The sequence below is a fragment of the Diabrotica virgifera genome, chromosome 2 (genome assembly GCF_917563875.1).
Source record: "Diabrotica virgifera virgifera chromosome 2, PGI_DIABVI_V3a".
NCBI classification, from domain to species: domain Eukaryota; kingdom Metazoa; phylum Arthropoda; class Insecta; order Coleoptera; family Chrysomelidae; genus Diabrotica; species Diabrotica virgifera.
Genome location: NC_065444.1, coordinates 249,618,360 through 249,646,078, shown reverse-complemented (window position 1 = coordinate 249,646,078; position 27,719 = coordinate 249,618,360). Strand labels below are relative to the sequence as shown.

Below are 27,719 nucleotides of genomic sequence, written 5' to 3'. Positions count from 1 at the left end.
AGTTGTTAGCTATAATTACTGGTATTGAGCATTTCAGATATTTTCTGGAAGGTCGTTCGTTTACGGTCATAACTGACCATAGTAGTTTGGTGTGGTTACAGAGTATGAAGAACCCATCTCCTCGTTTGGCTAGGTGGATTTTAAAATTGGCACAATATGATTATAAAATTGTTCATCGTAAAGCTGCAGGTGTAGTAGTCGCTGATGCACTATCTAGAACTTTTGATATTAACTTGTTAGATTTATCTACTCTACAACCAGATGACTGGTATCGAAAAATGTTGGATGATGTCCAGAATGTTCCAGGTAAATTTCCTGATTTTAAAGTTGAGCATGGTGTTTTATATAAACATGTTTTAAGTTCTATGGATGCCCTTACGGGAATGTCTGAATGGAAGATAGTCGTTCCAACAGCAAATAGAGCAGAGGTTTTGGCCACTTTTCCTGACCATCCTACTGCAGCTCATTTTGGCTTCTACAAAACTTACTGTCGTATATCTGAACTGTATTACTGGCCGAAGATGCGTCAGACTATTCGTAGTTATCTCGCCCGATGTAAAATTTGTGCTACGTGTAAGTCGACAAATCTTCCCCAACCAGGTTTAATGGGTAATTATCGACGGATTGATTTTCCATTCCAACTTATATCTTTAGATCTTATTGGTCCTTATCCTAGGTCGTATAAAGGTGCTCAATATGCCTTAGTAGTTGTTGATTACTTTACAAAATTTCCTTTGGTTCATACGATGTCTAAAGCAACTACTTCAGCCATTATCAAGTATCTAGAGAATGAAGTTTTCCTAATTTATGGTGTTCCACAGATCGTGTCATGCGACAATGGACCCCAGTTTACAGCTAAGGCTTTTCGCGATCTCATGTCTAAATATAATGTACAAAAGATCTGGTACAATGCGAACTATCATCCTCAAATTAATCACACTAAAAGAGTTAACAAATCAATCGTGACTGCTTTGAGATCATATTCTTTTCCTGATCAGAGAGCTTGGGATACTCATATCCACTCTGTAGTACAAGCTATCAGGACCTCTTCTCACGAAATAACCAAATGTCCTCCATCGTACTTAATGTTTGGTCGTCATGTTCCTCTTTCTGGTGATTATTTTGGTAAAATCTCAGAAAATGCCACTAATTTTCCTGCAATATCAGATAAGTTACACCGCTTAGAAGATATTCAGCATCTTCCTGACATATATGTGGATGTTCGCAAACGTTTGAAAGCATCTTATGACAGAAATAAGTGCCGTTATGACCTGAGAAAGCGAGCCTTATCGTTCAGAGTCGGAGATTCCGTTTTGAAGAAAAATTTTGTCAAGTCAGATAAAGTGAATTTCCAATCTGCCAAGTTGTGTCAAAAATACATACCTTGCACTGTTATTAAGGTTATCTCCCCTTTGATTTATGAGTTGAAGGAAACTTCCACCGGCAGGAAACTAGGAAGGTTTCATGTCAAAGATTTACTTGAGGATAAGACTGTAGGTCCACATAACTTGTCTGATAATTCAGATGGTTCATCTTCAGATGAAGATTAAATCGTGAGGGACCAGTTTGTTATTTAAGATCTGCTTATTTATTTTGTTTACCTGGTTAACATCTGTTGTTGTGCCTTTTATCTTATTTCATCTTATCTTAATGTTGGTCAATATCTTAGTTTATGGACTTGTTCATTTTGCTGTTAGTTGTGTCTTGAAAGCCCAAACTCCGTCACCTAAGTAATGACGATGTGTTGCCCCTTTGCGAGTTCGTGACCAACTAAACTAGCAATCGACAATAATCGATTTTCTTTCTATTGGCGCGCCTGTGCACCGAAAAGTCGTTGTTGGATCTTCGCGGGCGTCACCCAAGGATTTTGTAGAGGGGTGTATTTTAATCCAATTTTAATTAAAGTAATTTAATTAGTAGCGTGATCGCTACAGTATTTAGTTAGAGAATGTTTAATAGTATATCTACACCATGTATATGTTGAGAATCATATGTGTCAGTTCCAGAATAGTGGAAATTGAATCCGTCGTACATACTAAGATATTCCCGTTATTAGGCCATCTAATTTCGCTAATACCCATGACACAGAACAAATAACAATTGTTTTCTATTCTGTGCCCATGATGTCCATGTTCATTATTTTCTTCTCTTTAACTATTACCGAGCTTTCCGGAACCAAAAGCGTTATGATTATCCATTATGTCCATTCTCTATCATATTCATTAATTTAACTAATATCAAATACTGTTATCAAATTAAGTTTGTACTTAGGTAAGGTAAGGCAAAAATCAATCAAAAAAAATTGTAAACAATCTTTATTTAAGTAAACCATGTAAAATTGTATCTTTGGTTAAAACATGTAAACTCTTTATAAAAGTACTAAAATATATACATAGTACAACTCCACAAATAAAGTAGGTACCTATCAAAACTGTACAAATAAATTGAGGTCACTTGGTAGTTATATCTATTTAAAAAACACTAATGTCTACTTGTTCGCAACTCATAAACAGTCCAAATTCAGGAACAGCCTGGGCTTTACTACATTAACCTTAGCCTTAAAATCAACTGATAAAAAACTTCATCAAAACATTCATTTTCTCTAAAAGTTTTGACAACTAGAGTTAGCTAATAAACAAAAAAATAAACTCAGTTGTTCCTAACTTAACCCATTAGGGCCCCATACACGAGCGGATAATCCGTATATTTCAAATACAGTAGTCTCGGTTATCCGCCATAAACGGGCCGGCGGAAGGGCGGATAAGCTAAAATGGCGGATAATAGGGAGGGTTAAATGAGACATAAGTTTTTGCATCTCGTTTTGTTGCTGCCAAGTCACGTCATCTCTGTAGAACCATAATATCGACAGCTCTGGATTCTTCTTGTTGTATGTATACACCGTTCTTAGGCGTCAACGCCCTTCGGTAGGGATCTATGGAGAAGTATCACCAAGCCGCAAGCCCTTATCTCTTGCCGTACCGCTCCTCCATAGGCCGATCCGACCCCATTTTATCCAGACCAAGCCGTAGACTCTATTGAGTTTTATACTACGGCGTTGGCCTTTTATAAATTTCATGACCTAGCTGAGGCTCGAACCAGCGACCGCAAATCGCAAATCCACTAAACTTGTCGATCGACTGAGCCCCAGCTAACTGAACCGTCAAGACCGACATTCTTCTTGTTGCTGGACGTATTTTATCGCAAATTCAAAAAATTTTACGCCTTCTTTGTGTAAAACTATGTGGGCCTCAAGAGTATCTGGTTCTTGGATGTCTTCATCACTTTTACATTAACAAGAGTAACAATTTCTTCATGGGTTATTTCATACTGGTCATCCCTTGAAAACCACTCTCCAACATCACTCAAAGACGCATCCTCACATCACATCCAGGGATAAGTTTCACTAAGGACATAAATATTTTCCTGAACTTCACCCGGAGTGTTTGTCCTCGGTTTCTTTATTCTCGCGTCCCTACAGCTTATCCCAAGACTTAGCAACTGTTTGTGCCCCAACTTTATCCCATGCAATTGAGATCTTTTAAATTGGTGGCTTTCAATGTAGGCATCAAGTCTCGGCCATCATTCATTTCTTGTATCATGTCTTTCCAATCAGTTCAGTTCCACCTTATGGACTATTTTCAAAAGTAGGTATATTTTGTTGCATAAATGGTACGGCGGATAAAACGGAATTTCGGATAACCGAAGGGCGGATAACCGAGACTCTACTGTACGTACAGATTTGATGCGACAAATCTGGTTCGGACGAACCAAATCTTTGAGAGCCCACTAACCAACATACCAAACACACGAATCAGACCTGCATGTCTGGCTCGACGTACCAAATTCGCACGTTAGTGGAGTAAAATCTTGCATTTTAGGCGGGTTTGATCTGGCTCGTGGTGTTTTAGTCGAGCTAAAAGATCTGAGTACGGACTGACATTTTAAAAATGTTTTCTGAAAACAACAAACGGAAAGCAATAGCTTATACTAAAATTTTTGTTATAAATTAACATTTACGCAAAAAAAGAGTGAGAAAAATGTGGGTAAAAAGTGGTTATTACGAGGAAACGATTTTAGTCATATGTCTCTAACGAGAGAGCTGCGGGAAAATGATCCAAGTGATTTTGGAAACTGTATAAGAATGGACATGGTAATCTACGATTTGCGGATGACATAATCCTGATAGCTACTGACCTACAAGAACTGCAAACCATGCTTTCAGAACTACACACAGAATAAAAAACAGTAAAATCCTTTATAAAAGGTATATTTAAAATCCCTCAAAAGGGCTACATCAAAATCACATAACTAGTTTTCGACTGGTTTACCAGTCATCGTCACTTGCTGTCATACTTTTACCATGTGAACAAGTCAAATCCACAGCTCAGATGTTACCTGGGGCAGATTAGCAAAATACTTTAAACATCCACGCTTAATATAGCATTTTAAACCAATGTTTCCTTGACGGACTACTTTTACTGGGCTTTGACCCACATACTTTTGTTAAATAATATCTTGGTGGTTAGCATGTACATTGCTCGTAAGCACTGATGATGACTGGTAAACCAGTCGAAAACTAGTTATGTGATTTTGATGTAGCCCTTTTGAGGGATTTAAAATATATCTTTTATAAAGGATTTCACTGTTTTTTGTATTACATGGTATACAGCCAACTACAGGAAAACTTTTTCCTTGTGGATTTTTTACACACAGAATCTTCTAAAATAGTACTGAAAATGAATTTAAACCAAACAAAAGTCATGCACTCCGAAGAAACCGTGACAATAATAAACGACAAAGTTATAGAAAAAGTTGAAGAATATAATATATACTTAGGACAAAAAATAATACTAAATAGGGAAATTCAAACGGAAGAAATAAAAAGAAGAAGAAAGCATGGGTAGCATTCGGCAAACTGAACTATATACTCAGAAATCAGCAAATTCAACTACATCTTAGATCTAAAGTTCTTGATGCATGCATTATTCCGATATTAACATATGGGACACAAACATAGACAATCACAAAAAAGAATATGAACATACTCAGTCACTCAACACGCGATGGAAAGAGCAATGCTTGGCATATCTCTTAAGGACAGGAAAACAAATACATGGATAAGACAGAAAACCAAAGTCACCGATGTGGTACAAAAATCATTAAAATTGAAATGGGAATACGCTGGAAATGTAGCTAGGAGCGATCTAAACAAATGGCACAGAACAAATCTAACCTGGAGACCATACCAACACAAAAGACCCAGAGGCAGACCTCCTATGAGATGGACAGATGATCTGAAACGAACTGTCGGGAAAAGCGTACAACAAAAAACAATGGAAAGGAAGACTTGAAGAAGCTCATGTTCAGATGTGGACGTGAATGGCTACACGAAGAAGAAGATAAGAATGGACGAAAATTCATTTGAACACCTATTAAACCTTATTGAGGGGCATTAGAGAAAACCAAATACAGTAATGCGGGAATAAAGTACGGTCAGCATTTTTAAAATACACTTTGCAAAATTGTACCATTTCGTCGTATGCTTTATTTTTCATATTTTTGTTTGTATATTCGGTGCTTTTGATTTTCGGCTCGTCTCAAGCCCACTAACGGACAAGTCAAAACCTGCAGATAGAATTCGCACGAATTTTATGACGCGCCATACTTAGCTCGCGACCAACCATAGACGCACGCATGATACTATAAATAACGAGATAGTATCTTCCCGTAGCGCAAGTACGTCCGAGTTCGCGCATGATGACGTAACTGGAGACCGGAAGTTAAATTTGAATTCTTGTTAAAGTTAAATGGGATTTGTATGCATTCTATGATGAAATTATTCAATTAGCAAATTTACATTAAACTTCAATGTATTCGAAAAATATTTAGTGTTGAGATTTCTATCAAAATAACTGTCAAAGATAAAATATAAAATACACTTAGCTTACAACAACCGCCAACAATTCAAACTAATCGGACATTACGAATGATTACGAACCATTACGAACTTGCCGGTCTCCACTTACGTCACGACTTCCGGATGTGCAATATATTATCTTGTTATTTATAGTATCATGGACGCACGGATATCTTTACCAATTTGATTCGCTACGCATTAAATTCGACGGATAATTCACTCGTGTATGGGGCCCTTTTCGCTGCCGAACACGCGCCAGCGCGTGATATGGTTACTTAAGTAAGGTGCCGTTCAACAGAATGGCTCCTAGTCGAGTTCCATCCTCTTCAATAGACAGCGAATGGGTTAAGTAAAACTATCAATAAAAATATTTTCATTGAAAATCTAAGAATAAACAAAGAGCTAGTCACTGAACACCACTAGTCTTGTCCTTAGATTCTATCCTATATAAACCTATGCAATTCTCAAAACAATTCCACAAAACACTTCCTATATCAGAAAACCAAAACAATAGTAATCAGTAAGGAACCAATCAGATGCAAAATAGAAATTGACGGTATCTTGAACAAGTAATGGAAGTAAAATACCTTGGAATTACATTGTCAAGTTACGGAGACCTGGACAAAGAAGTGATAAATCAAGTACAAAAAGCAAATAGATTGGCAGGATGCCTTAATAACACTATATGGCGAAACCGACATATTAACACTGAGATGAAGTCAAGAATTTATAAAGCCAGTGTAAGACCAATAATGACATATGCATCAGAAACAAGACCCGATACAGTAACAACACAAAGACTACTGGAAACAGCAGAGATGAGAGTACTGAGAAGAATTACAGGAAATACACTGAGAGATCGAAAGAGGAGCGAAGATATTGGAAGACAATGTAACGTACAGTGTATAAACGAATGGAGACTAAATAGAAAAAAGAATGGAACAACCACATAACCAGAATGGGGGAGACACATGTGGTCAAAATAGCACGAGATAAATCACCAATCGACAGAAGAAGTATCGGCCGACCGCGCAAAAGATGGAGTGACAACCTTCCATAGAGGTATCAATCCGCCAATGAACAAGCAGAATTGCTTATAAAGAGGAAGAAGAAGAAGACTTCCTATATTTGCCAGATTTTGCTACCATTGACATTCATCTACTCCCAAACCTTAAGAAACTGATAATCCAAAAACATATTGGGATAAATTAGGGATTAATAACAATCATAAATTGAATAACAACTAGTAAGGCACTTAAGTAACAAAACTCAATCATCAAAAGTCACTAGACAAACTATATCGAACTAAAGGAAGTCTACCCTGAGAAATAAATGCCCTTTTTCAAATAAAACACTCATTTTTTCAATACTAGATGAAAAAGAATCTCATTTTTGAAAAATACAATTAATCAATTAAATTCTCTTAAATCAAAAACCCCTATAAATCTCTTGAAATATGATGCATCCATTTTTTACTATATTCTATCGTAAGGAACATGACAGCTGTAGCTGGAACAGCTCTAATAACCGTTGGCAGCAAACCATTATACAAGGCACCTATGCCTTCATGTCTTGCTATCTTAAATATTAACTTCATCATATTTTCGTTCAGGTTGTTGACTTGTATACGTGACTTGGCAACATCGGCTGGAAAGAGAGCTGTCCAAAAGATTCCCCCACCCATTCCACCCGCAATCATGGTTTTTACTAGACCTATGTCCTCTTTTTTCTGGTCTGGCTTCCTTAATAACTCTCTAGTACCTAAAAATACACTAAATTAATAATGGAAGTATAATAAATAACAAATGTATATATGTAAAAGAAATGTATTTTTAGAAAAACATAGAGAAAAAGAAAGAAATAATACTCCGCCAATAATTATTATAAAAATTTATGTTATAACTAGAGACCGGAATGTATTATTTATACAAAATGTATTTGTTGCATATCTGACATACATATTTTGCATAAATTTCTAATTTTTACAAGAAATTGCATGAAGCTAGGACAAAAAATCCCCACAAATTACCCCTGGACAAAAAATACCCAGAAAAAAACCCACAAAAAATCCGCACAAATAATCCCCGGACAAATAATCCGCGGACAAAAAATTCCCATAAAAAATTCCTGACAAATAATTTCCACAATTTTTTTTTGAACAAAATATTCCCCAAAAAAAATTCCGGACGAAAAATCCCGAAGAAATATTTGCTGTCGAATAGTTCCCTAAATTCTTTATTCTTTAGTTCTTTATTTGCCTCCCTAAAAAGAAAAACGCAAGAGAATGCGGCGACTACCGCACCATTAGTTTGATGTCCCATGTGCTAAAGTTGCTACTGAAAGTCATCCATAACCGAATATATCATAAACTAGACATAGACATTAATGATACGCAATTTGGGTTTCGCAAAGGCCTGGGAACTCGTGAAGCTCTTTTTTCACTTAACATACTTATACAAAGATGCCTGGACGTCAATTAAGATATATATGCTTGTTTTATTGACTATAATACAGCATTCGACAAAGTACGACATGAACAATTAATGCATGTCCTGGAATCAAAGAAGCTGGACTACAATGACCTCAGGATTATATCGAATTTATACTATAAGCAACGAGCAAAAGTACGTGTTAACGATCAGCTGTCAGAGGAAATTGAAATCAGACGTGGAGTGAGACAGGGATGCGTGTTGTCGCCGGTTCTTTTTAATGCCTACTCGGAAGAGATCTTGAAAAAAGCTCTTGAGGGTGAAACAGCTGGAATAAAGGTAAATGAAGTTCCCATTAACAACATTAGATATGCGGATGACACTGTCATCTTAGCTGAAAATATTGGGGATCTTCAGAGGCTGGTGACCAGAATAGCAGAGTTTGGAGAAGAATACGGGATAACAATGAATGTCAAGAAGACAAAGTTTATGAGAATATCGAAAACTCAAAGAAATAACGAAAGTCTCGTCATAAACGGATCCAATATCGAACGAGTCGATCAATATGCATACCTTGGAACAATGATCAACTCCACAGGAGATTACTTACAGGAAATCAAAATCAGGATAGAAAAGGCTAGAGCAAATTTTAACAAAATGAGGAAAGTGCTCTGCACAAGAGATTTGAAGTTGGAGCTAAGAGTTAGGTTGGCTAGGTGCTACGTTTTCTCGACTCTGTTTTATGGAATGGAAGCTTGGACCTTGAATGCTGCATCAATGAAAAAACTAGAATCATTCGAGCTGTGGGTGTACAGAAGAATTCTGAAAATATCGTGGACAGAACACGTTACAAACAAAGAGGTTCTGAGAAGGATGAATAAAGAAATGGAAATCCTAAATACCATCAAAACAAGAAAATTGGAATATCTCGGACATATTACACGTAGAGAGAGATACAGCTTGCTCCAATTGATTATGCAGGGAAAGATTCAAGGAAAGAGAAGCATAGGGAGACGCAGAATATCGTGGCAGCGCAACCTGAGAGAGTGGTACGGATGTACATCAAATGAACTTTTCAGAGCAGCCATCTCTAAAATACGAATAGCTATGATGATTGCCGACCTCTGCCGCGGAGATGGCACTTAAAGAAGAAGAGTTCTCTAAAAGTTTTTCCGTGAATGCAATCGACGCAAATGTTTTTCAGCCTCAGTTCATGAGAGTTATACCAATCTATCTCTTGGGAATTTTTTGTCCGGGATTATTTGTCCGAGCCCCATTGCATATACACACACCGGCAAAATTAGCCGAACACCTTAAAAATGGGACATGTTTGATGTCTCGAATTTACTAAACCTGTTGTCCGATTTGAGTGATTCTTTTAGTATGTTATAGCCTTATTATTTAAGAATATCGGTGTAATAATATTGTTGCTAGACAGGTAAATATCATTTTATACCGGGTGTAACAATCATACTGTTTTACTCTTTTGTTCTTAAAGTTTGGAACACCTTGTGAAATATTCTAGCATATATAAAATATTGAAATTAAAACTCAATTATAGCCTTAGGCTTTCTTAACATTTTCTTTTTTGATTCATTTGCTTATGTTGGAAAATAAAAAGTTATAGGCTTTAACAACCAGCCATGTTTTTCATCAATAAATTTTCATAGTAGGGGAGGAAAGTATGCTAAATTTGCAGTTACTCGAGCGTTATGGGGACCTATTTGATTGTGAAGAGTGGGTGCTAAAACCAAAAAAAGTTGAGTTAAGTTTTTCATAAAGTGTGGGACTCTTCATTTTTTAATTTAATTTTCCATTTCCACCAATCGTTTTTCCGATTACAGCGCCATCTATCCATAATTGGAAAAAATGTTGCGTATCTTTACGTCAAGAATCCAAATCTGCAATTAAAATTGGGGGCTCCTATTTAAGATTTTAAGTAACCCCCCACCCCAACTCCGCGGGGGACGTGTTTGGTGCCATTCGATAGATTTTTGAAAAATATTGAATACGTGTATTTTGCAGTTTTACGATCTGATGTTCATTTCGCGAAATATCCTATTTAAAATTTTTAATTTACCCCCCACCCCTCTCCGTGGGGTGACGTATTTAGTATATTATTCGATAGATTTTTGAAAAATATTGAAATCCCCACGTATTTTTTAGTTTTTCGATCTGACGCTTATTTCGCGAAATATTCGCCTTTTTTGTGAAACTTTGTGACTCACTAATTTTCTTACGCCCCGCCCAAATCGTAAAATTTTTGAAATATACACTATTTTGCATGTACTTAACTTACCTTATTTGACGATTTCGAATTTTTCTAATAGTTTTTTTTTCGGTCCCCCGTTAATGAATTCCCCGTTGTTAAGAACCAATATATGGTATAGGTACATTTACAGGGTACAAGGTTTCTCCCCATGTGATAATCTGACGCGCTCGAGTTACTGCAAAAATCCCTGCTTGGGCTCCCCTACCATCATTATCTGCTTAGTTTATAAACAAGCCTAAAGTAATTCAATAGATGTATTAAATAAATAAATTAATAAGCGATGTAAGCGATGTCACAATGACGACCTCCCGTTGATTTCAGCTGAACTAGCTTCGAGGGGGGTTTTAATGTCAAACTCTGAACGCACATGCATTGTATCAGTATTTATTTTTGCATGTTTTTTTTACAAATTTTATATACAACATCGACGAAAAATGAACATCAGATCGAAAAACTGCAAAATACACGTATTCAATATTTTTGAAAAATCTATCGAATGGCACCAAACACGAGCCCCCACAGAGCGGTGAGGTGTGGGGATTTAATTTAAAATCTTAAATAGGAGCCCCCAATTTTTATTGCAGATTTGGATTCTTTACGTAAAAATAAGCAACTTTTATTCGACCCATTTTTTCGAATTATGAGTAGATCGCGCTATAATCGGAAAAAAACGATTGATTCAAATGGAAAATTAAATTAAAAAATGAAAAGTCCCCCACTATATGGAAAACTTAACTTAACCTTATTCTGGTTTTAGCACGTACTCTTCACAATCCAATAGGTCCCCATAACGCTCGAGTAACTGCAAAAGCATACTTTCCTCCCCTACTATGAGGATTTATTGATGAAAAACGTGGATAGTTGCTAAGTTTACGTAACTTTTTTATTATCCCACATAATTAAATAAATCGAAAAGGAAAATGTTAAGAAAGCCTAACTCTACAATCGAGTTTTAATTTTAATATTTTACATATGCTAGAAAATTCCACAGGGTGTTTTAAACTTTAAGAAAAAAACACAGTATGATTGGTACACCCGGTATAAAATGATATTTACTTGTCTAGCAACAATATTATCACAACGATATTCTTAAATAATAAGGCTAAAACATACTAAAAGAATCACTCAAATCGAACCACTGGTTTAGGAAATTCGATTATTAATTGTGAAACAATTAATAACAAAATATAACCGAAGTTATATTTTGTTGCTACCTGTTGATCGCTACTGTTTACTTATAAGGCAAATTTTAGAAGTGCATTTATAGAATTTTATTACGTAACCCGTCACTTCGTTAATTTGTTTATATTTTGATGTACAAACTAAGCTCTTGGGATTCAGCCATATTCTGAATTAAATCTGGATGGAAGAAAATTATTTCGAGCTTGCTCTAAGATTGTTAGTACTTAACTATTTTCATTTTAAGATAAATCATGTGAAAAGGTAAAAACCATGTGAATACGGTGTGAAAAAACCCTTAAAGGACCCAATTCAAAAGAACAAATGACAATAGCGCATTGCTTAGGGACTCAAAAAACTGAGCAGCATCTTTGTTATCTTCGGAAATCTCAATTTTAAAAGTGAAAAATGTTATTTTTACCTCGTTTTGCAGAAATATTGTAAATTTAACATTGCCGATGAAAGTACCTTAAGAAGAAAATATATTGAGATTTTCTACGACTAATCAAAAATCTGAAAGTAGGTAGGTACCTACTAATTCAGGGGGGCGCTGTGGCGCTTTAAATGATAGGGGTTTTAGACGAAGATGCAAAAAAGAATGTGTGTGTACTTTGTACGCACGTAAGAAGTTATACTTCTATTATATGATTTCTTAAAAATAAATTATATTTTAAACAGTTTGTTTTAATTTTTTTTAAACATCAAACTAATGTTGTGCTTACCGCTTTCAAAAAAATAAAAAAATAGTATAGGATTGCACTGGATTCGATCTCTGGCCGAATGCTATGCCAAACACGCTACGACGACTGTGTCTGTATCGGTTCGGACGTACCTAATGGCAATTCACGGTAACAAACAGACAAGGTGTGAAGTATAATAAATATACAATAAAATGTTTTAATAATACTCATCTTACTCCTGAGGAAGGCAAAACCAAAGACACGAAAATTATAATAAATATATTTACTAAAAACACTAATATATTCTTTTCACACCTTTTCTTGCACTGATATATTTATACATAACTAGAAAGATTTAGCAACTAAACACCATACTGTCTGTGTGCGCAGTATTATGAAATTTTACTCTCAATCGCCCCTAAAGAAGTATAACTTCAAAAATAAATATTACCTTATTGCGTCAAAACAATTTGGAGAATTGAAGAAAACCAACAATTTGATTATAACACGTTTTGTTCAAGATGAGTCACCCCATTTTTTTCTACTGGAAAGTATATCATGCGATAAAGTTTTATTAATGTTAAATGACACTGTATGCTATATGGTAAAGAGAGCACAAAATCTAAAGATATTCTATAGCAATTTAAATCATTTAACATGTCTAGCGCATTTTTATACAACCGTTATTACGAGTTTAATTCTACAAAGAACGTCTGGGTAATTTTCCCTTACTCTTCTTACCTATTACTAAGAGATATTCAAGGAATACAAAAAAAAATATTATATGACAAATAAATACTTATTGTTTTTCGCTTAAACTCAAGTTGAAGCTACCACCCACCTGCCTTTTGGCAGTTTGAACATTTAATTTAAGCGAAAAGCCATGTTTATTTTTCAAATAAACATTTCTTTCTGTTTTCTCATAGCAGTAAATTACATACATTCTTCTTTTTGTATCAATTAATGTAATTTCAAAAAAATTTGGACATCCTATATAAATAATTAGGTTACTGATTATATTACTGAATATAGAATTGAATAACCTTTCAAATGAGCTATCACACGACCCCTATTCCCATTAAAAAAATAATCAATTACGTCATCACGCTCAGATGGATGACGTCACTAGTATGAATATTCCAAACAGTGGCGTAGCTGAAGATTGCTGGGCCCCCCGCGACAATTTTTGTGGGCCCCCGTATTATAAACATAACGACAACTAATAACAGTATAATTACTAAAATATGTGTAAATGATAATATTTGGCCTTTATTTAATAAGTCTTCATTAGTTAGTGTTAATAGATTTTTTGGGAATAGACATGAAAACCTATTATACATGTATCTTAATCCGACAAACCTATTAGTAAGTTGTTGCAATATTATATCTAAATTTACATTGAAAACATTAACTACAAAACTTTTTTTGCTTAAAGTTATTTTTTGTCGCAGCTGAGCTCATCGTAACATTGTTTATCCGTTTATTTTTAAATTCCGGTATAATACCCCACTATTCTGCTATTCCTGCTGCTTTTGCTATAGTTTCGAAAAACGAATTTCTCATTTCTAGAAGATTATCAAGAGTTTTTTCAAAAAGTTGAAGGGCGACCGTTAACTCTGCCGTTTCAGATTTCAAAAGTGTTGATGTTAGATTAATAATGTTATTAAGAGGAAAGGAACATTTTGACGCCTGTCAAAATTTTCAATGTTAATAATTTTTTTCAAATCCTGAGAAAACTAATAAGTATTTTTGAAAAATTTAAACGCAGAATGAAAGATTATTTTATTACCGAGGGCCGAAAGTCCCATAGAATGAATAAAAAGTTTCTTTTGAATGAGATATTTGAAATTAAAAATCACACTCTCTTAGTTTTTCACCCCTGTAACTTATTAAAATAAACAATATAGAAGTTTTCAGGGACTACCGGCTCTCGGTAATAATGTAATCTTTCATTCTGCGTTTAAATTTTTCAAAAATACCTCGAAAAAAATGAATCCCATTTAAATAGCATTGAAGCCGAAAGTTCGTACCCATCCCCTTAACGACAAATTCAAAATTATTCATATGCTCTAATAATGCATTAACTTATAATTTTTCATCGTTTTTTAGATAGCAATGAAATTTTCGTTAAAGATTTCATTACTTGTCGGAAAGCTCGACGCAAAGTATGCTACATGCTATCTTTTAATACTTGCACTAAAAACATAATCTTTTAATTATATCCTAAAAAAACTAACTCCTGTACACCAGCAACGGCATCATTCAAGACTAGGTTCAGGTTGTGTGCGGAAAGGTGCTTTGATTGTATAAGTTTTAAAATTCCATTTACAAGACCTTCTGCACTTTGGTCTAACATACGAATAAATCCCAAAAAACTTTCAACAACTTCTGCTTTAGAAGATAAATTTTATTTTCATCGCAAGTTACATAACGGAAAATAAAATTAAGCTGATCGTGTTTCGAAATATCTTGAGTGGTATCAAGAATTATTGAATAAAAACATTTTTTTTTAAATTAATCAATTTGTTTTCAGTTTCTTGAGCCAGCAAATTTACAACTTCGTTTTGTATTTGGGGGCCCAAGTAATTGTTTTAAGTTATTGTTTTTATCGATTAATTTAGCTAAAACAGGATCATACTTAGCTACTAAAAGAACGACCGACAAAAATTACCTTTTTGGAATTCACTTTCATCTAAACTATCAACATGCCCACGAAAGTACGAAACGCTAAATTGCACCCGAAAACAGTAAGAGTTACGTCAATTACCCGCTTCGTTATTTCCTTATTCAAATTCAAATTCCCTATCTTGATGCTTATTAGGAAAATTTGTTTTGGTCCCCAATTTAAAGATAGTAGAAGTATTAAGCTTGAAGGCTTTAAGGGGCCCCTCCTAACGTCGGGGCCCCCCCGCCTTGCAGGCCCTGCGGGCCTGTCAGCTACGCCACTGATTCCAAAGAATCTTAATTTAAAAATAAAAATCGACCTGTTTCAGGATCTATCTCCAAAATCACCCATTCTTGAGAAAATGAATTTATTCTAACTCAAATGTCCTCACTGTATATTAAAATAAATAAATATCTAAATTGTATTTCAATCTTACTGCAGTTTTAATCTATATAAAAAATGTGATTTTTAAATAGCAGGAATACATTTTAGATTATTATTATTATTACATAAATTTTTGAACAAGATGATAATAATTAACATCTACCTATTTGCATATATTATGCACATTCTTTATTTTTTTTGCATAATTTTTTTGCGCTAATATGCTGCGCCAATATTTTGACAGTTACACGTTTAATAGCTGCTAACAATAATAGAACAAAACATTCCAAATCAGAATGCAAACAGTTTTAGAGGCACAAATAGTAGTAATCAACAATTGGGGAAAATTTGAACAAAATACTACCAAAATGTTAACAAACTGTTATAGACCAGGACTAATAATAATTCACTTATGCTCCTTCTCAAATATGCCCGGAACATTAATAAAAAAATTAAAATATTTAAAAATTTCGAAAAACATCGATTTATTTCTGCTTTCTTTGCTTATAACTTTAAAACGATTCGTTTTCGAACAAAGTCGTAAAGAAATAAAATAAAGATAATTGAATTTTGTATGATATACGACTGGTCAAAAATGTCTTAAGGTATTACCTTTTCTTACCTTTTCCGCAATATAGCGATAAATACAAAATAAGGGGGCAAAATACGCCTGTTGTTATTTAATGTTTCTTAACCACTTTGGTGGCATTTAGCACCTTAGTAATTCGCTTAGAAAATTCTTATAACTTACTTAAATGGTCTACCAAATTTCATTAAAATCAACCTAATAGATTTTGCATAATAAATTTGCAATCTAAATGTTTTTAAAAAAGTTCAAATTTTTTAAAATCTTTCGGAACAAAAAGTAGACCATTTAGAAGTTGGCTAATTTTTTTACTTATAAAGAGGTGCTCTACCTATCTAATACACTTTACAGAATTAAAATCGGATTATTTAAGGGGCCTCAGCAATGTTTTAGAATTATAAACAATTTTTTGGCTTATAAACAAATAGCTTAGTTTAATAATACAAAAATGTATTTTTAGCAATGCAAATAATTAAAACCGGTATAATTTGACTTAAACTTTCAAATGCTGTCAGCAGAATTGCTATTTTATTTTTAATCAAAAGTTATTCGCATTCAAAAATTTCAATTTTTCGCTTTTTTTGAAAGTTCCACCGCGTTTATCTAGAAAACTATGCATCCTACGAAAAAACTTGTAAGAACATTTTTTGCTTAGAATTACCCAAGAAATACAAAAAAATGTTTTATTTTGCGAAAAATCGATGTTATGTAATTCCTCAAGTTCTCTGTTTATAACAATCTTACCGACATCCGGATCAACTGTTACCCAAAAAATTCGTGTTCTACGGGTCAAAATACATAAAAAAAACTTGGGTAAGTCCATCTAAATAAAGGAGCCCGTAGCACCCCCTCCTGGCCACAGCACTAATTTGTTTATAACTTTAAAACATTGCTGAGGCTGTTTAAATAATCCGATTTCAATTGTGTAAAGTGCATTAGATAGGTGGAGTGCTTCTTTATATGTAAAAAAATTTACAAATCTTTGTATGTACTAGTTTTGGTTGTGCAAGATTTTAAAAAAATTTTAATTTTTTAAAAAAAGTTTAGATTGCAAAATTATTATGCAAAATCTAGTAGGTCAATTTTAATGAAATTTGGTGGACGGTTTTAGCACATTACAAAATTTTTTTAAGGGAATTAGGAAGGTTCCAAGTGTAACCTAAGTGATGGAAAAACATTGAATAAGGACAAGCTTGTTTTGCCCCCTTATTTTCTATTTATTGCTATTTTGCAGCAAGGGTGATAAATTAAGACATTTTTAACCAATCGTATCTGATAGAAAATTTAATTATCTTTGTTTTATTCCCATACGACTTTGTTCCAAAATGAATCGTTTTAAAGTTATAAGCAAAGAAAGTAGAAAAAAAAATGAAATTTTTTGAAATTTTTAAATATTTTATTTTTTTCATTAATGTTCCGGGCATATTTGAGAAGGAGCATAAGTCAATTATTATTAACGAAGTTATCACCTAACTTTATCCGCAAAAATCCGAATGCCACCTCTCACATCCACCTAAAAACAGATCCTTCCTGGTCTATTAAGATACTACATCAGCGTGTCATCAAAACAGAAAACGCGTTCCAAGATTGCAGCTTTAATTTTGAATATTTTGTCGAGATATTTGGCACACATATTCGTAATATAGTAAAGAATGGCGGTACAGAACCCAATTCGAGAAATATGTTAGTATGTGGAAATTACTCTATAATTAAAGAAAATATTACAAAAACGAGCCTTCACCGCCATTACAAAGAACAAAAAATACACTTTCTTCAAATAAACTTTTTTACCCCATGCCTAGATTGCGTCACATTGGAACTAAGTACTAAAATTGATTATCTATAACAAGAAATCGACAATATTATAACTAATAATTAGATTATATTTACTAATATTAGGTAACCTAGAGAAATAGTCACTGGCATTTTGACAAACCTATGTCGTTTTTTCAAATGTCATACTTAGCACGATTCTCTTATCTGCTCTGTTATCAATATTGATGTCTGTTCAGTGAAGAATAGTGTAATATTTTCTAAGATATTGGAATTTGTTAGTGTTGATCTTTAGAGAAGTAGTGTTCGTTTATAATTAATTTATTATATTTTTGTGTAATAGAACTGGAGTATTTGGAAAAATAGATTATTATTAATTGTGAATTTTGTAGGTAAGTCTATTTTATGAAAAAATATTTTGAATTCTAATGTGAGTATATAAAGCTTTCGGAGGATTTTTTATTCAAGAAATACCGTCAGTAGTTTGAAATTCAAATTTAAATAAAAAAAAACCAGAATACACGCTTTTAATAAAATATTAACCTAGTTTGGTTTATTTTTATAAATATTTATTTACTTATAATTGCTTTCTATTACTTCCATTTAGCGCGCCTATGCGTATATTGTCACAACATTGAACCTTCATTAGTTAGTGTCAAATACTGCCGACACACTGTTGCCAAAGTTTCGCAGATCTTCCAAAAAGGGGTGTACTAATATCTCCCAAAGTAATATTGATCACGTGCTGATGTAGCCTCTTAAGTACTTTAAATAAGTGTTGGTTAATAAGAGAAGAAATTATAGAAAATGGAAATGTGTATATAATTTTGTATTTATAAATATTATTGAGTTAATATAAATATATCATGACCAAAACAATAACACAAAGAAGTTGAAAATCTAGATACAACAAACAGAATGATGTATTTAAATAAAATTAACACTTTGACTGCATCACGTATCCCTAGGGGCATGTACGTATCAACTGTGTTGTAGGAAAATTGGTCAAAATGTCGCATCATGCACTAGTGATAAAAATGGTATTCGTACGAGGGGCACACACATGCCATACAAGGAATGTGACACATAGAGAGAATAGACCATAACATATCTCCAGGGGTATGTGAAGCAAGAGCTAGTATATTAAGAATTTAACTGCAGCAGTTAAGGTGTTAAGAAACACCTGCAACAAAAATCTGCGAAAATGTAAAAATATCATCACAAATCAAGGTAGCATTAAATATATCGTTAAACAATGATTACCTTCATATGCACCAAAGAAGAAGAAATATCCAGGCATCTCTCTCACAATAGTGGGCACTAACCCACGAAACATGCCTTTAACTCCTTCAGTTCTAATAACTTCTGCAGTTAATTGCAAAGGTCCCACACTTTTAACAGCTTTTCCTAATTGAGCCTGCTGTTTGTTTACTTCATGCATTGCTTGCAGCCTACATTTGACTAATTCTGTAGGACATATAGCAACCGAAGAAAAAAAGGCTGCTAAAAATCCAGCTGTTGCATTGGTGACAGTACTTAGTTCATCTATAGATTGTGCTCCTGTAATATGTTGCATGAATTTTTGACAGAAACCATAGGCAAAAAATAAAACAGCATTTTCTGCAACATTTGTAGCTAATGCTGGCACTGTTCCTGCATATAGTCCCCTTCGAACACCATCTGTTTTTAAAGTGGTTGCGAAACAATTGAACATATTTTTGTATAAAGTTGGAAATGTCTGCATTTTTACTTTAACTGTGTCTAATGGTTGTCCAACATACACTAAAGCCACACCACCTACAACATTAAAAACGTGTTGTTATGGTAAAAGCAACAAAAAATACTTATTATTTACCCAATGAGCCCCCTGTAAAATCAATTATTCCATCTTTAACGTGCTGTTTTCCACTAGTTTTTAAAACAGTTAGAGAGTCCGATTGATTCTCCATTTTAACACGTAAATTACAACACCAGAAGAGTATTCATAAAGATTAAATTAAATAATAAATTTAAATCTGAAACTGTCGTTTAAGGTTAGAAAAGTTCATAAGTAGAGTGATAAGATAACAGCGTAAAAAACGATTGATTTTGAAATTTAGTTCTCACTTTAAAATACATGTTTTGGAAAGGGATCTAATCAATGATTATAATTTATAATTAATAGAAAATAATCTTTGTTATAGGAATTCCCATGTAAATAACAATGAAGATAGCCGCTTATAATATGACCTTTGATCTACTCCTCTTGTCCTCTATATACGTCATTAGATCTACTCACAGCCATAGCCCCCGTAACCGACCAGAACATTGAAATAAGGCAACACGGCTAAAAATCATATAAAAATATCTGCTTGTTTACGTACCTGTGTGCTTGTTTACGTACGAAGGGTGCAGGCAAAGAAGATGCAGAAATTGATGCAGATTCAATTTTTGCATAAAATGAGTTTCTGGTCGCCACTATTAGCCAGCGATCTCGACTACCACTCTATAAATCAATCAACGGCTATGAACGTGTTGAGTCAGGAATAACAATATATTTCAACTTCTCTAGTCAGGCTAAGAAGGTAGCAAGTCCGCGCAGTCCCAGCGAAAAAAGTGCTATGTCATGTTTGTGCACATAAGCTGTAATTCCAGCAAATTTAGTAAATAAACGAGTTTTCGTCAGTGCATAAATAATAAACAAACACCAGCAGCAGAGTCTTTTAAACCATTTTTCTCGAAACTTATTATTTTGACATAGCACCTTCTTTGCCTGTTCCCTTCATATGCGTTGTGTTGCATTTTTAATACTTTTCCAAGAAAAAAAATTTTCTTTAGAGGAAATGCTGTTCCAAAATTATTTCCAGGACTTCCAAAATATTTGACAAAACAAGAAGATGATGAGAAAGATATAGAAGCACAAAGATAATTTCAATAGGGGTGGTTTAACTATTTATCAATGTTTACTCTGCAAATTACTAGGTACTACACTTTATGTCCACTTTACATCAACAATAAATTGAATAAGAAATTGATAAAGTTATTCAAGGCCAAATTTGACGTGTACATAATGTATGGTTTGTAACAGAAAATGAAGGAATTTGATGAAATAGAACAATTGGATATGTTTTATTTTGTCAAATTTCTTTATTTTCTTTTTATTTACGGCAAAATTGGATGTAGAATTGTGTTTTCTATAAGTCAAATTCGACCTTGAAGAAGTTGGTCAATTTCTTGTTCAATTTATTGTTGATGTAAAGCGGGTATTATATTTCAAATACTAATTTCTAAACACTTTTGAAAAATAATTCTTAAAATGTAATCCACAAACCATACATACTTATAGACGTTTCACGACCATGTTAATCTTTCGGATCGAATTAACGCCATCTCTTGATTGGAATGGGAACTAAATTGACAAATTTTAGTTACGTGAGAATTTCAAATTATAAATTTTGCGGGATTTTTGATGAAATTTCGCAGGAAATTAAAACAACAGAAAGACAATTCAATGTTTTATTCCATATTTTACTGAAAACTTCAAATATTCCAATTTGTTTTCAAAATGCTAAACACTACTGCTATGTGTCACGTGAAAGCACTGATGTGTATCGAGTTAATTGAAAATTTTTGAAAGAATCTTGTACATAGGATGATTGTTTACATAAATATTACCTTAGAATCTTTTACAAACTTCCAAAAATATATAGGTCCGAAATGTTGATGACACACTTGCCTATTGGAATAAACTGTTTCAGGATCTATTATATTGTTTTTTTTTAATGTGGAGAAACACAACACGGGATGATCAATGTAAACTAAAAATTCTACTCATAAAAATGGAGAGAAGGTTAATACACTTATTAAAATTGTGATTAAATCTAATTAAAAACGTAACACCACTATAATAAAATAAGCCACAAACTGTAAAATAAAAAGTAAATAACAAATTAATTTAATTTTCAACTGTCAGTTGTTAAATATGACAAGAGAAATGACTGACAGCGACATCTCTGGATTGGAATGGTAACTAATTTGCTGTCTTGACCTTGACAATTTACGTGAAACGTCTATGAGTATGTATGGTTTGTGATGTAATCAAAATAAAGATCAAAATCATAGAGCTACAGGCCCTCTATTTGACACCTCGACAGTGTTGCCACATCTAAAACGACAGTCTGTTCAAATAAAGACGGCCATGAACGTGGCCATGTGGCCATGAACCACGTAAAACTTCTACTGGAACTAAATACCTTAATAAAATAGGCAGGTTAGGCAGACATCTGTCAATAAAATAAGTGGATGTTGTCATGCTTTTAATTTGTCATACGTGGACGTTTTTGTGTCAAAATAGAAATTATGTTATTAAATATCTACATTTCTTTTCTTTTTAAATGCTAGTGTATCAATGAGGTAATGTGTCTGTACATATGTCATCTAATCGTTCTCATTAAATACGTTGTATCCCCATATTAACATTTACATATTTCAGGTAAGTTAATATGTTGAAAGAGCCTGACCCCGACCCCGGAGGTGAGGCCTCTGGGCCCCAAACCTCCAGAGAAATCAAGGACTTGCAAGAGGAGAACGAACAGCAGCAAGTACTGATAGCTCAACTTAAGGAGATGCTGAGGAAAGAGCAGACTACAGTACCCCAAGAAAAAGTGGAGAAGTATATAAACACCTTAAGCAAAGCCAAAGCTAAGAAATCAAGACTAAAGAGAGATGATTCTGGTAGTACTGAGAAGAGTAGTACTTCTATGGATAGTAAGAAACATGAGAAAGTTAATTTGTTAAAGCAACAACTAGAGGAAAACAAGTAAGTAGATGTGGTAATGATGTCATGGTTGAATAGATGAAAAAACAGGATGTTTAGAAATGTTTATACAGAAAACAAATTGTTATAATAAAACACAGCAGAAATTAATTGAAAATTAAAAATATATTATATAGGTATAGGGAGTTCTAGCTAACACAGCTATTTTAGGCCCATAGCTTGAAAATTGTTCCCCATTTTTTATGGTTCTTAGTTTTTCCTCTCCATGTTCTTTTTCTTCCGTTCAGCGCTTAATTTAGTAGGTAATATTTTTGGTGTTCTTTCTTCTTTCATTCTTTCTAAATATCTCGACCATCTCAATCTTGATGGTTTTACTACTTCTGATATCGCAATTTTAATCTTGTTTGAGATACCTACTGCAAATTTTATGTACCTACTTTGATTTTTTTTATTTCATTAATGACTAGGTTGAGTTTTTCTGCTGAGGTTTGCAATACACTGCATACATCTTTCCAGTGCAGGATTTAGGATACTTGCGGCTCTAGGCCAAATTACCCCGAGCGGCCCCTGATAACTTCATGATTATATAATTAAAGCATAAAGCACATTTCATATTAATACATAACGTTTATTTTAATTTAACTTTTTAAAATGGGTACAACAAACAAAGCATAACATAAGTGAATAGAAATGCCACTAATGTTCTATTTGAATACGTTATATAAATAGATTGAAATGTTATATTCGCTAATTAAACAATCTTGGTTTATAAATTTGGCTAAAACCCCAAAACAGCTCTACCAACAATTTCTATATTTATAGAAAATATATAATTCAAAAAGTTAGCAAACAGAACTTATTTGAAAAATTATTAATACATATTGCTAAAATTATTATATTATAAATTATTAGTATTGCAGTTAATTGTTAAAATTAAATAACATTTGTTTCATTCGGGGGGAAAGTACAGGTGACAACAAAAGTCTAAAAAAAGCTGAGTTGAAAAGACATAAGTAAAAGAACAAGCAAAATAATATGAACTGTAATAGTAATAGGTTACGGTTGATCAGTCAATTCTCACATTATTCTCTTATACTGAAAAATGTCAATATGTTCTAAATTTGGATAAAGTTGTATTAGTGATTAACATTGACACTCACTCCACTCCATACTCATAATAAATCTCATATCTAAACTCTAAATACTCCAGCTTTTTGGCTGCAAAATCTTTAATCAAATCGTTAAAGTCTAAGGCCTTCATTTGAAACAAAACTATCCAAACTAGACAATCTAGAATCTTCATCAGAAGTCGAGTTTCTCAAGTAAGTTTTGATTCTTTTAAACACGCTGAATGATCTTTCTCCAGATGCATTAGATGTCATCATGCATAGTAGAATGCGCAAAGCCGTGTTCATATTCGGAAATAATGTTGTTAACTGTTTTTCACGAATGAGTTTCAGATACACCAAAAGTGTATTCCTCTGAGGCTTGGTAAATTGGTAATCTTGTTATCATGAGGTTCTCTTTCTTCATCAAATATACTTTCAACAAAGCCTTTAAACTGTACCTACACACTCTTCTCCAAAGTCACTGTCTATGTCGATTCGATACTTTTTAGCCAAAATAGAAGCTTTTCCCCTGATTTCTTCATTGGAAATTGACGATAAGTTGTTTAGAAATCCAAATTCTTCATTAAGGCTGAAATTAACTTCGGATCTTTTAATCAATTCTAAATTAAGCCAATCAATTACAACATTGAATGTATTTTACTTTAAGTCTTCTTTACCATTAAAGTGGGGTTCAGTGGATTCATCTTCTTTGTCTTCGCCAGGGAGAGCTTGTATTTTCGGTCGTCTTTTTATTTCAAGAATATAGGTTTCATTTTCAGACAACTCGTTTCCTCTTTTTTCATGGGAATCAACGTTGTGTTTCAGACTCAACACTTTCCTGTAGGGATTTGTATATGTTGCACATTCAAGTATAGCAGTCTTTTGACATGTTTTGCTATTCTTGTCAAAACGTTGTAAAATATCGTACCACATGTTTAGTAGAATAGCATTCTCTAATTTGAAATTTTTTTTACTGATTCCATTAGCTTCAGCTCGGCTCACATTTGTTTCCCCTGTATCGGCTGATATTTTTTTAATTGCATCGTAGTAGAAGTAAAATAGGTTTTACAGCATGCCATTTGGCATCTTGTAACGTTTACTCTTTTTGGAAGGAGTTTCTTTTCGTTATTGCTATTCTGGCAATGTTTTCTAACACGGTCCATCTTGAAGTAGATGCACTCATGAAAACGTAAAGTTCTTGAATAAACGATAATTTTTTATTTATTAATAAATTTTAATAATAATAATTGTATATAAGTATTAATAAGCGTTAATATTTATTTTTGATGTGAACGTTGGTTATTTTAATTAGATTGTATTGTTTATATACAAAATTAATGTACTCGATTTACAGTAGCGGTAATTATTAATTAATGTTGGAAAATAAAAATTAAATTTTTTTACCAAAAAAGATTTTTTTACAAAACTCTGCGGCCCCCTTTTGCTTGCGGTCCTAGATGCGGCCTAGTCGGCCTAGTGGTAAATCCGGCACTGCATCTTTCAATATATCTCCAGGTCTAGCCAGTCACAACATTATCGGAATAAGCTAATATCTGATATCACTTTGTTCTTAAAGTCCCTGTTATGTTTACATTGCTATCTCTTAGCGCTCATAGGGTTGTAGACAGAGGGTCTTCCTGCTTTAAGACTTGTTTGGTTTTGAAACTGTCTGACAGTTTTCAGTTGTATTTGAGGCATCTAAAAGCCAAGGGGTATAAGTGCAATTTTGGTCGAGTTGGAGGTAAGTACAGTCATAGATAGTTAATCTCCATTTTAATGTTGTGGTAAAAGGATACAAGTGAATTTAAAACCGGTAGTGACATCTATGGGTGTTTGACCGAGTGTTTGACTTAACTCCCGAAAATAGTTTGTTTATCATTTGGCAGCCATTGGATATGAGTATGCTTATATCCCTTGGACTCCAAACAACCAAACACGTGTTAGTTATCTCATTTGGCAGCCAAATCGTCAATACTTGTTAGATTAGTAGTTCAATGGTAAAATGTGTTTGACATTCATTGCATCACATTTTCGTTAAGCCAGTTAACACGATCCATATGTAATTGGATTTCATAATCATAATCCATAATGCTTCCTCAGCATCGTATAACTCCATGAATCTAACACTCTTCCTTTCAGACCATTTTCTTTTCGTACTTACATCTCTTTTTCGATTTTCGGACAACAATGCCATTTTAATGACACTACTTGGATCTAAGGAAGTTGGCCAGCCTCCTAGTTGACTTGGATAGAACCTGTTAATTTAATTTAATTTTAGAATAATAAAAATTTAATTTTTTTATAGAATAATTTATTTTTTTATTTGCATAAAATTTTTACATAAGTATTTGAGCAAATAACGTCAAGTAAAAGTAAAAAGAAAAGAGATTATATAAATCTAAAGTACATAGAACAATAATTATCATAATTAAAATTAAAATTAAAAATTAGACATTACATGTTACAAAAACAAAAACAACTAATACTCCAGGTATTCCACCATATGGTTCTACAATGACCAGATATTTAAATAACTCTCTTTTAAATCTTCCAAATTGAATCTCTTGTTTTAACGCTGATGGTAGCTTGTTGTAGAATTTGATACAGGCATATAGTGGACTCCGTGCTGTTAGAGTAAGCCTGTGTCTAGGGATAGTTAGGTTTAGAGCTCTTGTGTGATGGGTATGATTGGGGATGTAATGGTTAAATAATAAAGGGTTCTTAAAAAGAAACTTTAAACATTCATAAGTGTAGATGTCTGGAAAAGTAAGTATATTTAGTAGTTTAAATTTCCCCCTGCATGGATCCTTGATTTTCATCCCAAGAATAATCCATATTACTTTTTACTGAATGATAAGAAGCTCTGATGTTGCCAATTCACTTCCCCAGAACATGATTCCATAACGTAATTGAGAATAAAAGTTAGCATAATAAACAGTAAGAAGAGTATCCTGCTGTAAGTAAGTACTCTTTAATGACATTCTACACCTTCGGCAAAGAATTAAGGATTTGCATGAAATTTTAGTATGTTTTAGTTTACTTCAAAAAACTAAGACTTGATTTTTTAAAAATTGTTTTACCGTGCCGTTTAATTACTATTAAGGGTCAAAGTTAAGTTTTAACATGGGCTCTTATGGGAATTCTTAAAAAGTTAATAACTTTTGACCCAAATTTACGATTTTTAATTATTTGTGCCTTAATCAAAGATTTTATTGTAAGGAAAAACATATTAAACAATGAGGATTGTTTACCGTACCATTATTAAATAAAAGTGAAAATACTGTTTCGAAATTTAACAAAGTTGGTAGTGAGATCAGCTGCACTCGTGGGCGTCAATGCGCAGACGCACTAAATACGCTTCAGCAATTTAAACTGTGTATAATTCAAAGTCGATATGATGAATCATAAATAAACTGAAATAATTATTTTAAATATTAATTAAAGCTAATTGGAAGTTAAAAAATATGTAGATTATTAGAATAAAACGGTTATGAAAGTTATTTAAATAAAAAAATATATATATTCTCATTAATATTTTTATTAAATTTATTATAATTTATTTTTATAAAGTATTCAATACAGAAACATATCATCTATCACATTTTTTAATTATTGTTGATTTACCATCAACCTCTCCTTTCAGGTACGTAATACACTTTAATTCTCCTTCTTCTTTATATATCTCTAATATATCACCCCACGAAATATTATTATCAGCTAATCTTTCGATCATTGCTTTGCTAATAATCTTATCTTTACATAAAGGATAAAATGTTTTTTTATTTCACCACAGGAATGACATTTTACATCAAAGTAGGATCCCATACCATGACTTTTTTCTTTCACAACATTTTTCAAAATCAAATCAGCTTTACAAAATGAACAAATCGTTTGTTCAGATAAATATTTTAAATTTATAATTGTAGATCCTTCGACAGGTATAATTTTCTGTTTTTCTGAATGTTCAGT

At 33.1% G+C, this 27,719-nt stretch overlaps 2 protein-coding genes across 3 annotated transcripts in view; one reads left to right on the top strand and one right to left on the bottom strand.

Annotated features, from left to right (window-relative positions):
* Positions 1-2,298: 2,298 nt before the first annotated feature.
* Positions 2,299-20,036, bottom strand: LOC114326516 (mitochondrial ornithine transporter 1). Its single transcript, XM_028274909.2, has 3 exons — positions 19,741-20,036; positions 19,149-19,682; positions 2,299-7,678 (listed from the first exon to the last, which is right to left on the bottom strand). Exons 1-3 carry the CDS (start codon positions 19,832-19,834, stop codon positions 7,356-7,358), a joined length of 951 nt encoding a protein of 316 aa, XP_028130710.2. The 5' UTR covers positions 19,835-20,036; the 3' UTR covers positions 2,299-7,355.
* A 2,088-nt stretch (positions 20,037-22,124) lies between these two features.
* LOC114326517 (protein lava lamp) overlaps positions 22,125-27,719 on the top strand; it is a 64,024-nt gene continuing 58,429 nt past the window's right edge. The window contains exons 1-2 of one of the 2 annotated variants that reach the window (XM_050644438.1): positions 22,125-22,282; positions 22,362-22,683. In XM_050644438.1, coding sequence (XP_050500395.1) covers positions 22,367-22,683 — 317 coding nt within the window. In that variant the 5' untranslated portion in view covers positions 22,125-22,282; positions 22,362-22,366. Of the gene's footprint in view, positions 22,283-22,356; positions 22,684-27,719 lie in introns of both variants that reach the window. The other variant, XM_050644439.1, reaches the window with a different exon arrangement.